The sequence below is a fragment of the Sander vitreus genome, chromosome 6 (genome assembly GCF_031162955.1).
Source record: "Sander vitreus isolate 19-12246 chromosome 6, sanVit1, whole genome shotgun sequence".
Lineage (NCBI taxonomy): Eukaryota > Metazoa > Chordata > Actinopteri > Perciformes > Percidae > Sander > Sander vitreus.
In genome coordinates this window covers 12,456,828-12,470,897 of record NC_135860.1, presented here as the reverse complement: position 1 = coordinate 12,470,897, position 14,070 = coordinate 12,456,828, and the positions used below count along the sequence as shown (strand labels likewise).

Sequence of the window (14,070 nt, the reverse complement as noted above, 5' to 3'; positions counted from 1 at the left end):
CTAATCTGTTTATAATCTTTACCAGAGAGAAGATATGTGACTAATATGAGATACATGCATAACAAGGCACATTTAAGTCTGTATTATGTTACTTTATTAAAATAATGCTTTGAGAGTTTTAAATGCAATGCAATGACTTTACAATCAATACGACATTCATTCAGTCATTTTGTACGTTTTTAAAAATGGTTCTAATCACGGTGCACTTCATCATTGTACAGTACTCTGGAACATTATTTTAATGTAGAGCACTTTTTGTGCCAACATTTGCATTAACATTGCAAAAAAGACTAATTAGACCAAAATTACTTCTCTTTTTATGTTATTATAAATGTTTTTACTGTAAATTTCAGTTCTCCTGCATAGTCTTGTTGATCCAGTCCATGTAGTTGGTGACCCTGGTATAGACTCCATATGTTCCCTGCTTTCCACAGTCAACCCCCCAGCTGACAATCCCAGCAGCCCAGAACCTTCCGTCGTCTCTTAGGGCGTAGGGGCCTCCACTGTCACCCTGGCAGGAGTCTTGCCCACCTTCAGGGACTCCAGCACAGAACATGTTATTTGACAGACTTGGAACATTGTCCCTTGTCTTCTTCAACGAAGTGATTGATTTACTGCATGTCTCCTGCGCCACCACAGGTACTTGCACATAATTCAGCCTATTTGTTAAAATCTGTCGGCCGTCAATTTCTGTAATGCCAAAGCCTGACACCAGTCTGAAAAAAAATGGAAAAGAGACCTTTATGGTGCACTGTATAGAAGCGGGTCAACTTTCACATGTTAGCACAGCAAGGGAAAAAGAAGATATAAATGCAAGGTAAAATTACTTTGCAAAACTAAAAACAAAGAAAATAAATAATATCATATACAACAGATTATATAGCATCATGAAATGAAAGTTGTTTCTTTACCCCATCACGCCAGTGACGTATGTGGCACCCTCTGCTGGCAAACATATTGGCATGATGGATGAGTTGAATGTGATCGGGTCTTGCAGTTTGATCAAGGCAATGTCATGGTTGTAGTCTACATTATTGGGGTTGTTGTATTCAGGATGAATGTGGACTGAGGCAGCATGCACAGGAGAGTCCATCTGGGTTTTAACATCAGTAAGTCCCATAAAAATCTGCAAAACAACAGCATAGGAGGAAATAAATATCGATTCAAAAAATTGAGGCAATGGGCACGCAGATATGACTTTTTAACTTTTGCTTTTTTCTATACCTATTTTCACTAGTTCAATACTGCTGATAAATGTTTATAGAAAGGAATCAGTAAACCCTTTCTCTAATGGGGGTTAACTGATTCCTTTCTATAAAGTTATTACTTACTGCCACTTTATTGCTATTTTTACCTATTTGTAGGCTACTATTACCCTATTTATACCGCATTTATTTTTACAGCATTGATACGGAGGTTGCAATCTCGTACTTAATACGATGACAATAAATATGTTCTATTCTATATGGTACTTTGAGAAATGTATCACCTATAGTAAACCTTAGAATATGGTTCATAGACAGTGTTAGAGTGTAGTTCCACACAAGAATGTATATATACTGCAATTTATTTTCAAGGTAGAAATTCATGAAACAGAAAAATCCACTAAAACATGCAACAAGAAGGTAAATCAATTTGACCAAGCTTAAAATATAACAGAGTTGGTGGCAGCAGTTTTAGGCAAAATGTCTCCTGCTCTAATGGACCATTAAGGTCACAAAGGCTGTGGTTTACAGCATTTTGCAATGGAATTCAAAAATATGGAGGCAATGGACACGCAGATAACACATATAATAAAACACTTACCCGCACAGTCTCTTCTGATACTTGACTTCCTTTATTCATTACGTTATGAGCTGCAGTCATAATCCAGCGGTCTCCAATCACCATGCCTCCTCCTCTTCCTCCATTTATAGTCAGTAGCACTTGCCAGGGGATGGTATCGTCTGGAGCGTCACTGCCTCCAATGATCCTCTGATAGGCAGAGATGAGTTTTGTTGGCTTGCCACAGACTTGATGGGATACAAACGTATATGTATTTCAAATTTTCACACAAGTAGGCTACATACTTCCAATTAAAGAAAACATTCTAGATTTAGATCTAGATAAGGTTTTCCAGGGTTTTATTGTAAAAATGAAAAGCAATACCTGGTATGCATGTTGGACTGACAACAATATCACTGTTGGACCTCCACTTTCTGTCCGCTTCACAGGTGAAGACAACTGTAGAGCAGAGAGAAGAAAAATCAGTCAGCGATGTAGAAGTGCAGTCCAGGGTGTGTCACTACACCGTGACATGTTACGTGTTGTTACAGTTGTAACAGAGTAGGCTACACCTTTGTACTGTACACACCCATTAGTGATGCTTGGAGGGCAGTGAAACATTTTTCAGCTTGGTGTTAAAGCTTAGTGCGTAACTTTTTGATATTATTGAACGTCCGTTACATTCAAGCCATTGCCAAATGAGTTGCTACAAAGCTAATAAGACTATCAGCCCCACACAACTCTCTCTGTATTTCTCAGTATGACTATGTTCAGAAGATTGTGGCGTCCGGCGACTTTGCCGCGCAGAAGCTTGAGTGAAGATAATTACCTCTTCTGAAGAGTCCATCATGTTTTTTTAATCCTCCGTGTCCTTCTTTGCATACAAGCAACTGCGTGGAGGAGTGGGGGCGCGTGCGTGATCACGGAAGGCTCTATCATGTGGACGCGCCGACAGTGTGGTTGTCATTACTTAGAATTCCTCATGGGGGCGACAGAAACTACACACTATAGCTTTAAGTTACTGTTGAGGTACTTCGAAAAAAAAAGTTACTGTTTACTGAGGGACCTGTAGCTTCGCATGTTTGAGTCCATTTCCTACATATCATACATTACATCACAGCTAACCATTTTGCTAATACTGTGCTTTTTCATGTAAGTTTTAAAGTGCTCATATTATGCTTTTTTGCTTTTTCCCTTTCCTTTATTGTGTTACATATCTTTTTTTGTGCATGTTATAGGTTTAAAAATGAAAAAGCCCAAAGTCCACCCCAAAGGGACTTACCATCTCCAACAGAAAACACTGTTTACAAACTGCTCCAAACAGCTCTATTGTAGTCCAGCCTTTACTTCCGTGACGAACGCTCGTCACTTTGTAACACACGTTATAATGCTCGCCTAGCTGCTAGTGTGGCACGTCATCATACTCTGCTTCTGACTAGCTAGCAGTGCTTATCTAGGTACGTTGATCTGTATTTTAAGCCCCTAACGTCTCTACTAGGATTAGGCAATGGTTATTGTAAGGGTTATCGTTAAGGTTAGGGTTAGGTGCCTTGAAGTCAACGGTCACAGCGCTGCCTGGAAGGAAACGTTGGGGGCTTAAAACACCATCAAGCCCTAGGTACTGTGCATGTGCGACTCCCAACAAAGATGGAATAGAAGTGAGATGCCTCATTCTGTAGCTAAAACAGAGAGCTCAACACACAGGGTAAAAATAGGAGCTGCAGCAATATGCAGTACAACAAAAATATGGTGTTTTTTGAAAATTAAACCGTGTAAACCTATTCTGATATAACCTCTAAATACAACTATGAACCTGAAAATGAGCATAATATGAGCACTTTAAGAGTCTGCTTATAGAAACCAATGGCTGGTGGGAATTCTGAAAAAATCTAAAAACTATACATCATAGAATACTATATGTTAATATCTCACCAGTAATGCCCCCAAGGAGAGAGTAAAATGGTTCATTACAGTGATACTGAACAACAGAACGGTACTGATTCTGAAAGCCAGACAGGAAGGTCAACCCTCCATTCAGCAAAGGTTCAGGTTCTCCACAATCAATTACTGCAGAAGAACAAAAACAGGGACATATTCATTATTGGCAAATGAAACAGGAAATGATACGAATACGTAATGTGTGGTTGAATCACAATATAGTTTCCATTAATTTTCAAATGGATGTTTTGTCTAAGTTTAAAGCTAACATACTGTGGCATTCTGGTAGAGGGAGATGCCACTGTCCACTGCTTTGGCACATGGTAGAGAAACCCTCGACTTCCTGACCATCCTGACAGAGAAAAGAGTGGAATTGATAAAACATCAGCCAATATTTGTTTTTTTATATCGCACACAATGACAAATAAAGTTCCCTCTATTACAGTTAAAAATTTGAAGTTTTATCTAACCATCATCAGCTTGTATCCTTGGTCACAGCGCACATAGATGTAGTCTCTGTAGAAATATTCAGTCAAGATAGGAGTGACCCTGCCTTTAGCCACATTACCGGGCAATGGACACTTCACTCCTGGAAACACCACAGACAAGCCGACATGTAACATCAACTGCATATATATAGTTACCTTGCAATCAGACATATTTTGACAATCAATTGCAGTTTAATTGCTCATCGGCTTATTTCCACTCTCATTCCTCTCTCCCTCACTGTATGTGCTGTAGTCCAGGCTCCAGCCTTTGCTCAGGCCTTCATTATCAGTGTGGTAGTCCAGTCTGACAGTGTTGGAGTTTGTGACTATCAGACCTGGACTCTTTCCACCACACAGCTTCATGGGCTCTCTGTCTGACGTGGTCACCTTTCGAGAGAAGAGTAGTGCACAGCTCATTTATTGTATGTCAGATCTGTTTAGTGTTCCGTTTAATTTCCAGTTATGAAAATATAGCTGCTTGTTATTACCTGCAACCAGTGATGGAGACAGTTTGGACCTTGCTCAGTGTCCATGCTCTCGATGTGGAAGTTGTCAGTGAAGTTAAGAGCGACAGTGAAGCCAGATTCTACAGAAATAATGTACTGACATGACACAGCATGATGTGGGGGGTTAGGGTATCCTGGACTGAACAGATGTCCCTCTGTCTCATCAAATATACCTCCGCCACAGGATACTAGGAAAACAGAAAAGGAACATTCTTAAATTCAATCAGGTGCCTCATTCATGCTTCATCAGTGGCTGATTCATCAGCTGCTTAGCTACCAGCAAACATCCAATCATATACATATAGGTGTACACGATATAATGCTCATGAATGTGTTTGTTAAGCATGGATTGGTTCCAACGGATTTTGTTGCTGCTCAGATTCTATGAGAGCATCCCCAAAGAGCAAAGCCTTTTCTGCTTAATCTAATTGTATAACCATTTGTCATAAATTGTCCGTTCCTCAACAAAAGTATCCCTGACTGAAAAAGAGGTTGGGTTTAGTCAAAGTAGTTAAAAATTGAGTGACAACAGTTTAACTGAGCATTGTTCTCCCCCTGCTTCACATCCGTAATACGTTCATTAATGACAAGTGTGCATCTGTACAATACTCACACACACAGCTGCGCTGGTCTGGGCGAAGCTCGTAGCCGTGGTGACAGGAGCAGAGGTATGAGCCAAGGGTGTTGAGGCAGATCTGAGAGCACAGTGGACCTGAGCCATCTTCAGGTTCTGGCGCAGAGCACTCATCCATGTCTGATAATGAGAGACAGACACGATAAGTTAGTGAGAGGTGGTTCAGTCGTGAGTGAAGTGAAGTGAAGTGAAAGATGATGGAGAAGTGCTACCTATTGCCTGGTACTGAGCAGAAAAGCCCACATTCTGATGGCGCTCCGGGTTGTTGTCGTCTGACTGGAACATGAGGGTGAGTCTGTTGCCTGGAGACAAGATGGGCTGGTTGCCTGGGTGATGCCCATCAGCCAAGTTCTCATGACCACAAAACTTCCCCAGGATCTTTGTATCATAGAGAACCTGTAGGATTATAAAAGGGATAAAATATGAATCATGATGAGGACAATGTGCTGTTAAAATGATGTGCTGTATTACACCATGCAGAATCTATTGCATTGTTGCAGTTGAGTCACTAAACCTTGAGCCATTGCTACATCTCAGGTCTTCTATTTTTGAATTTGAGTCCTACTCATTACTTAAGGCTGCTATAATCAATATGTTCATATTAACAAGCGATGAAATTGCAATGAATAATATGAAATTATTGCTCGTATTGACAATCTTACAGAAAAGTATCCCCTGACTCTGCATTTCCCCTCAGCTCCATGGAGGTTTTTAGCATCTTTCAGCTAATTTTTTGTGCCCTGGCAAAATACATGTAGATAGCGGAAGGGGAGGAGAATGTCAGCCTAAATAGCTGACCAATGGCAGGTTTATACCCACAGTGTACATCTGATGAGTCGGACTATGGCTAGTTGCGCAGTGGCATTTGAGTTTAACTGATGTGGTAAACTGTTCTAGTATATTTCCACAAAAAGAAAATATACATTTCTAAATAAATCATAAAAATCGGACTCATCTGTTTTGGGAAAATAATGCGAGATTGTGAGATTACTATCAAGGGGAGACCACTGCAAGGAGAAAAACAGAAGTCTTTTGTAATACCCATCATGCAGCTAATTATACTGAGATACACCAAAGCACATTTTGGCAATAATGGCAAAACATGGAGATATATGTACGTAGTTGGTAAAGTATTCCAGGTAAAGTCGTCAAAATTCAAGTCTGAGTCAGGATGTCAAAACTGGCACTCAAGTCACACTTGTGCAGAACTCAAACACAACAACACTGGTCTTTTGTTTATGATTTCATGTGTGTTAAAATATGGTTCTGACTGTGAGGGCGTCGTAATAGCAGCCAGCAGAAGCTTCAATGTCCAAGTGTGTGAAGGTGAGTCGGATCTGGTAGCCCTCCGGCACACTGAGGTCCCACTGCTCCTGCAGGTTGGGAAGGTAAGGCTGAGGATACTGGGGGGACTGGACCACCCCATGCATTAGAGGCTCTGTGTCAGGCAGCGGCCAGGACTCACACACCGACACATACAGAAACCTGGAAAGGTGAAGGGACACAGAGAGTTCGATCTGTTTATCAGTTTGTGGTCATCTGAGTTGCTAGTCCAAAGTTGATGCAAACAGAAAAAGAACAAACACGCGGTGACACAATCAACACAACTGTTACAACCATATAATATTGTAGAGGCTTTATATATGGCATATGGAGAGACGGATCACTCAACCTATAAAACACTGCTCATCTGTAATATTGGTTGTACAGAAGATAACACACAATGATATAAGAGGCATCTCCACAATTATAGCAAGTATACGCATTACATATTTTGTAATCAAGCTAGAAATTCATGACAAAAACTACTTAATCATACAAGTGGGTTAAAAGTCCCATTCAAACTTACAAAATGATACAGGAAGTCCACCCCATCTCTGGATTAAATGCTATATCCGTGAGAGAACTGATCCACTGTTGCAGGAGCAAATGTCTCACATTCAAGTGAAACATTTGTTACAAAGTCTGTTGTTTCAAGTGTTTAGCAACTCACTGCGTGAATGCCAGGAATATGCCTTGTTTGTCTTGGCAAAATCAAATGAGCGCTTGACTTGTGAAAGAAAAAACAGGATCGATGCTGGAAATATTCTCTCTAAAATGGAGAATTAGGAAGATCTTGCAAACTTTTTTAAAATTATATATTGAGAATAACTTAGAACATAAAAACTGATGTTTTTAACTCTTAGGTCCCATATATTTCCAAATCTGGCTCCTTCACCCATAAACCTCATTCTATCACTGGAGGGGGCTATTAGACTTTTTTCAGCATCCTCAAACACAGAAACAGATGTGTTGGTGAAACATTTGGGTATCAAAACATTGGGTGAAGCAGCTTATTGATGCAGCTGATTGTTGCTTGTCACATATTTAAGCACAGAGAAAATTACATTGTTGTTTGATTATGTTTTGAAATGTACTGTATAGGTTTTTAGTTTTTTATTTATTAGTTTTTCAGCAAAACTTGGGAAGAGCCTTGATAAGTCTTTTAAGCTTTTGGCATCCCTTGCATATTCTGTTATTGTTAATATTGCTCTGTTAATGTGTAATTTGGTTTGTGGTTGTCAATGAACATTTCTCATGCACAGCTCTTCCAGGCTGTTGGTGTAAACATGGCTATATGTTTTTAGAACAATATTGTTTGACATGGGATAACACTTGTCTGATGAAATGCTTTTTCAGTGAAACACAGCACTAAAAAGTGAAAGGCAAATGTGTAAATTATCAAAATAATTAAGTATTGCAGTGTTGACAGAAAACGTGTGTGTGTGTGTGTGTGTGTGTGTGTGTGTGTGTGTGTGTGTGTGTGTGTGTGTGTGTGTGTGTGTGTGTGTGTGTGTGTGTATCTGATGATTAAAAGACAAAAATAAAGTATATTATTAAGTTGGTTAAAACACACATTCTCTGCAGTTGATTTGCAAATTCCTTTAATACAAAAGTATGAAGTCATAATGTGATCACAACTTAATGTTATTAATGTTGATACATTTGATTACAAGATTATAGTCTTTATTTTCATAAACATTTTTATTTAAGAGATCTGAATCAGTCCTGAAATGGATTACATTATTATGGTTAGTAGAAAAGTATTTTCTCCCTCATCTTTCCTCTGTCTAAGACTTTTCTATTGTATCTATTGTTTCCTTAATCCAGTCTACGTAATTCTCCACCTTGGTATAATAACCCTTGTACTGCCTCTTTCGACAGGCGGGTCCCCAGGACACAATGCCGGCCAGATAATAAGGCTCTGTGCGTTGAGCCAACGTAGGAAAAACTAATGGACCTCCGCTGTCTTGGGGGCAGCTGTCCTTTCCCGGTGCTCCAGCACAGAACATGTTATTAGTGAAAGTTATGGGTTTGTTTTTTGTGGTGTACGGTGTATTCTTACACACTGTAAGGGAATAGACCCCAATATGAGCGTATTTTAACAAGTCTGACGTGCCTAACGTACTCTTGTTCGTTTCTGTTATCCCCCAGCCTGACACGGTGCCTTGTTCATTTTCAACCAAGCCCCTGTTTACCTCTGGCAGACAAATTGGAAGAATGTCTGGGCCTAAAGTCACTCTGGAAGCTAATCTGATAAGAGCAATATCATTGTCAAAATTGTTGTGTTCTTTAATGTAGCCGGGATGAATTATGATCCTCTCACTGTTCATGACAACAACATCAGACAATGTATTTGCTATCGTTATTTCATTTACCAGGCCACCATACAGGGACAAAGAGCTTGCCGCTACATCTTCCACCACATGAGCTGCTGTGACAGCCCATCGGTCATTGATAAGTGATGCTCCTCCTCTTTTCGGTGCTGTAATCAAAAGAATCCATGGTATCTCTCCGATGTTTGCATTCGCACCTCCCAAAATTCTGGCTGCACTTGCAGGGTGTTTTTCAGGTTTCCCACACACTGAAATACACGAAAGGTCATGAATAGATTCCTATGATTCCAAAGTAGCAAATATGAGAAAATATAAATAAAAAAAAGATATAAATTTATAGTCCTACCTTCAGTGCATTTCGGCATCTCTGTCTTGCCGCCCGCTGATACCCATTCACCACTGGCACCGCAAGTGTACACGTCTGAAAGATTGAAGAAAGCATATTGGTGAAAATAATAGTTCAATAAAATCCAGAAAACTACATTCTTAAATGTTAGTTAAGGAAAGGAATCAAAAAAGGGATGTGCACAACTAAAGCTTCTTATAATCACCATCTCCCTCTAGTGTGTAGTACTTTGAGCTGCAGTTAAACTGGATCTGGTCTTCATACTGAGTGTGTTGGTTATCTGAGCCCACCAGCTGAAGGATTCCATCTTCTGGGATAGCAGGAAAACCGCAATCCACAGCTACACATGAAAAAAAAGAAACTTTGTGAAAGATGGTGTAAAAAAAAAAACAAGAAATTAAAAAAAAAATCAGAAAACTGGGTTACAGTCAGACTCACGTTTACAGATGTAATTGGGAGTCCATACGCCTGTATTCTGGCATATCGTCACATACTGTGATGACAGCATCTGGGTGCCTTGCTACTTTGCAAAAGGAGAACTTATTAGTTTAATAATGGCTTAAATACATTAAATGTAAATCGATTGAAAAGGTTCTGGTTCTCTGTACACTCACAGTATCAGCAACATATCCAAGATCACAAGTTACGGTCACTGTTTCACCCCGACGATATTCTGGTTGCTGAGGAGTCACAGTGGAGTGTGAGGTCACCACTGCTGGACAGACCTTGTCTGTAATTAACATGTGAAAAGACAAATTATGATAATTTGTGATTAGTTTCCAATTAACTTAATGTAAATATTTTCCCAATGTGTCACAAGTGAGGAGGCTGCAGTACCTCTGGTCCTGAAGTGGAGAGTGAAGCCTTTGTTAGTGCCGTAGCCATCAGAGGTGAAGCGGATTTGGACATGATGCGAGTGAGTGAGAAAGGGAGAGGGGGGAGGCGTGTGGCCACAGAATGGCCCCAGAGTCCCAGTGGGAGTCTCAAACTGCAAACGAAACAACATAGGTAACATCTCACAATGTATGTGTCCCGACTTCCTCTCTGCTCTGTTCCCTCTGCTGAAACATCCATGTGCCTATGTCCAGCAGTCCAGTGCTTAAATAATTTTTCACCCCAAATATAACATATGAAATACATGTTTGCATGGTTATTCACCACAAAGAAAAAGCAACTATTATAAAAAACGGAACGAAAGCTTGTTGGATGAGCTTTCTGGTCATCAGACTAAACACCATGTTACACTGCATATCGCCATAAACATAGCATCCTGCTGTTGGGATGCTTCTCTGTTTTCCAGTGAGACGGGGAGAATACTTATGCACTCTCACTTTTAATATTAAATAATCCTTTTCTGCAGCACATTCAATATATTCTGATTAAATTTTGTAGGACAATAAAACTTTTTGAGGGGGAATATTGTTTTAAAGTGCTCATATTATGCTCACTTTCAGGTTCATAATTGTATTTAGAGGTTATATCAGAATAGGTTTACATGGTTTAATTTTCAAAAAACACTATATTTTTATTGTACTGCTCCTCTTTTCACCCTGTGTGTTGAGCTCTCTGTTTTAGCTACAGAGTGAGACATCTCACTTCTATTCCATCTTTGTTGGGAGTCGTACATGCGCAGTAGCTAGGTAAGGACTACTACCCAGTCAGAAGCAGAGTATGAGGGTGTGCCATGCTAGCAGCTAGGCGAGCATTATAACGTGTGTTACAAAGTGACGAACGGCTGGACTACAATAGAGCTGTTTGGAGTGGTTTGTGAACAGTGTTTACTGTTGGAGATGGTAAGTCCCTTTGGGGTGGACTTTGAGCTTTTTCACTTTGTAAACCTATAACAAAAAAGATATATAACACAATAAAGGAAAGAGAAAAAGCCAAAAAGCATCATATGAGCACTGTAAGTCACAAGTTGCAAAATGACAAAAAATTTGTCAAATCCACAGTTACAACACTTTTGTTTGAACTTCCTCTTTATTTCCTGCTCTGTAAAGTTAGAAGTTTTAGATAAATGTTGCATTTACATATTTCAACTCAACACCTACCCTTAGGGCGTCTATGCATTGGCCATCAGGGCTTTGCTCCACATCGAAATCTTCGGAGAAGTGCAGCTCTAGCTGCATGGTGGCCTCCACAGACAGGGTGTACTGACAGTTGGCATTCTCTGCATATGAAGCAGGCCAGGAGGGGCTGGATATGTCACCTTCGCTCAGCCCTGACAGATCCTTAGCACAACTCACTGTGTTAAAGATAAGAGTTCACTGTCATCACTTTCATCATTTCAACATAATCATTGGTTCACAATCAGCCTCCTTCTCATGGAATTCTCCTCTTAGCCCATCCCCCCCAAAATCCCCCACCCCCCACCCGTCTCCCTCCCCAATTTTGCCTGCTTCTGCTTCCTCTATTTCCCCATTTTCACTTCGTGTTTAAGTTTGGTTTTGCCTTCCTTGATTTGTCTTCCTCTGACTAATTTGAATTCCTCATTCGGTAAATCGCTTACTGATCCAAATCATGAGATTATGCGTACCTGTACAAGTGTGTTTGTCTACGTCCAGGTGGTAACCATGTCGACAGGAGCAGTGGTACCCTCCGATGTAGTTGTGACAGAACTGGGTGCATCCGTTTTCAGGGTCGTTCTCACATTCGTCAAAGTCTAAGAGAGCAAAAAGGTCAGATGTAGAAAAGCATAGCACACAAGACAGTTTAAAGGAATTATTGGACATTTGAGAACTATTGGTGGGTTCTCAGCAGTCTTTTCTTCTACCAGGTCATGGGATAGGTTAGTATGAGAAGAAATGTGAAACTGAGCCCAGAAAAACTTATTTTGTGTCACTCTTGGGTCTTTAAGTTAAGTTTTTAGTTTTTTTATGTATTGTCTTGATACATTTCTTGCCATCATCTGTTGTTTTGTTGGTGCTGATTCACTTATTTAAAGTTGCTTTCCCTTTAACCACTAGACATGCACATGTAGCAACATACTAAACCCGAGACATTTGGCATAAAACACATCTCTTAAAGCAATAGTTTGATATCAAATGTCAATGTCAAATTATGAATATGAATATGAATACGAATACGAACACATACGAATTATGCTTTTTTGATTTCTTGCAGAGAGATGAGAAGTCTGATTTACACTACTCTCATGTCTTTACGGTAAAAACATAGCCTGAGCCAGCAGCCAGTTAACTTAGCTTAGCATAAAGACTGAGCTGTTTGACAGGATTTAACAGTCACTGTCAGCACCTTTGAACTAAACTGAACATCTTAATATTAAAGACTCTTTAGAAGCATGTGCCTTAGTTATTTATTTGGCCTATTTTTTTTAATTATGTCATGCATTTATTTACCTACTTATTTTCAAACTGAAAACCATAGACAAATTAATCCTGGACACTGATTTTTCTTTTATTTATGACGTGAAAAATATCTAAAAATGTTACTGTTTCCAAGTCAGCTTTAACAGCTATAAACTGCAACCATTGTGAATTGTTGTCTAAAAATATCGCCCTCCTAACAGTATGCTTACAAAAGTATTCACAATAGTAAAATACATGCGCGTCTGGCGGGAATGTGGACAAAACAAAATGGGCACAAACACAATGGACTTTGGTGCGACTCTTACAACTCAGTAATTCACTTGTTTTTCTCCTCTACATTTCACCTTGATCGGTATAAAAGCCTCTGAAGCCAGTGTGCCTCTTGGTGTTTGAGTAGTCGGAGTGGAACGTAAGAGAGAGGCAGCCACCCGGGGAAGAGAGGAGCGAGGGATTTACAGTGGACTGAAGCTCCTCAAATTCCTTTTTGCCACACAGAACTGAGATGAGGTTTTCATTTGAAAAAACCTGGGGGGAAATATGTTGTAGTAGAGGGTACAATAACAGTACTGACATCAGCATAAAAACATTGACTACGTAAAGCACAACTATTTGAAGTTTATCTGGACCCCTGACCTTCACTGCATCGTTTTCACAGTCTTGGCTGTCCTCCAGGTCCAGGTGGATGAGCTTGATGGAGAGTGTGTGACCTTTGGGGGCACACCTGCTCCAGTTTAGACTGGCATGGGGCAAGTATCCAGTGGGATACCCTGGAGACTCCACCCATCCCAGCAGCATCGAGTAGGCTGAGCGGGAGAGCAGGAGAAGCAGGAAACTGAAGAAAAGCATGGAAGAAAAAGCAAGGACCACAAAGTTAAGAAGGAAAAATTTATTACTTAATGTGAGAAAGTCCACTTACAGAAACAAAGAGCCAGAGATGATGCATAAATCACAAAAATAATAAATCACATTGCTATAACCAAAACCCTCCATCTTACAAGCCCTCTACCTGCAAACCATTACATTGTGGTAATGTAATAATCCGTTCTATTGTGCTAAAATGCAAAAATTCAAACCCACCTTAATCCTAACATCATGATCCGATCAAATCTCCACACAAATAAACTAGCTCAACATCTCTCCTTCCCCTTTTCTTTATAATTTACTTTCCATCTCTCGCTCTTTCCTTCTGCCCCCCTTTCTCCCTCACTCATATTTTGCATACGCAGGCATTTTATAAATCTATTTGTAGATTGTTTTTTGTGTTTGCGGTAACGAGGGAGTGACTGTGGGTAAGTGGGATCACAGGAGGACAGACTGATCCAAAAATCTGATCTGATCTGATCGACTGCTACTACAAAATCTCTTTGCAGTTTCAGCTCAACAACATCCCTGTGCCACTGGGACAAAGG

At 40.0% G+C, this 14,070-nt stretch overlaps 2 protein-coding genes across 2 annotated transcripts; both read right to left on the bottom strand.

Moving 5' to 3' along the window:
- Nucleotides 1-44: 44 nt before the first annotated feature.
- On the bottom strand, nt 45-7,298 carry LOC144519477 (complement C1r-A subcomponent-like). The gene is made up of 13 exons (XM_078252630.1): nt 7,180-7,298; nt 6,602-6,815; nt 5,543-5,726; nt 5,310-5,450; nt 4,679-4,884; nt 4,430-4,577; nt 4,173-4,291; nt 3,976-4,054; nt 3,697-3,831; nt 2,149-2,223; nt 1,807-2,012; nt 912-1,126; nt 45-716 (listed from the first exon to the last, which is right to left on the bottom strand). Exons 1-13 carry the CDS (start codon nt 7,281-7,283, stop codon nt 350-352), a joined length of 2,193 nt encoding a protein of 730 aa, XP_078108756.1. The 5' UTR covers nt 7,284-7,298; the 3' UTR covers nt 45-349.
- Nucleotides 7,299-8,237: 939 nt separating this feature from the next.
- Nucleotides 8,238-13,848, bottom strand: c1s.2 (complement component 1, s subcomponent .2). Its single transcript, XM_078252623.1, has 11 exons — nt 13,739-13,848; nt 13,295-13,493; nt 13,006-13,186; nt 11,869-11,994; nt 11,384-11,577; nt 10,170-10,320; nt 9,947-10,062; nt 9,771-9,852; nt 9,538-9,672; nt 9,333-9,407; nt 8,238-9,234 (listed from the first exon to the last, which is right to left on the bottom strand). Exons 1-11 carry the CDS (start codon nt 13,753-13,755, stop codon nt 8,441-8,443), a joined length of 2,070 nt encoding a protein of 689 aa, XP_078108749.1. The 5' UTR covers nt 13,756-13,848; the 3' UTR covers nt 8,238-8,440.
- Between the last annotated feature and the right edge of the window lie 222 nt (nt 13,849-14,070).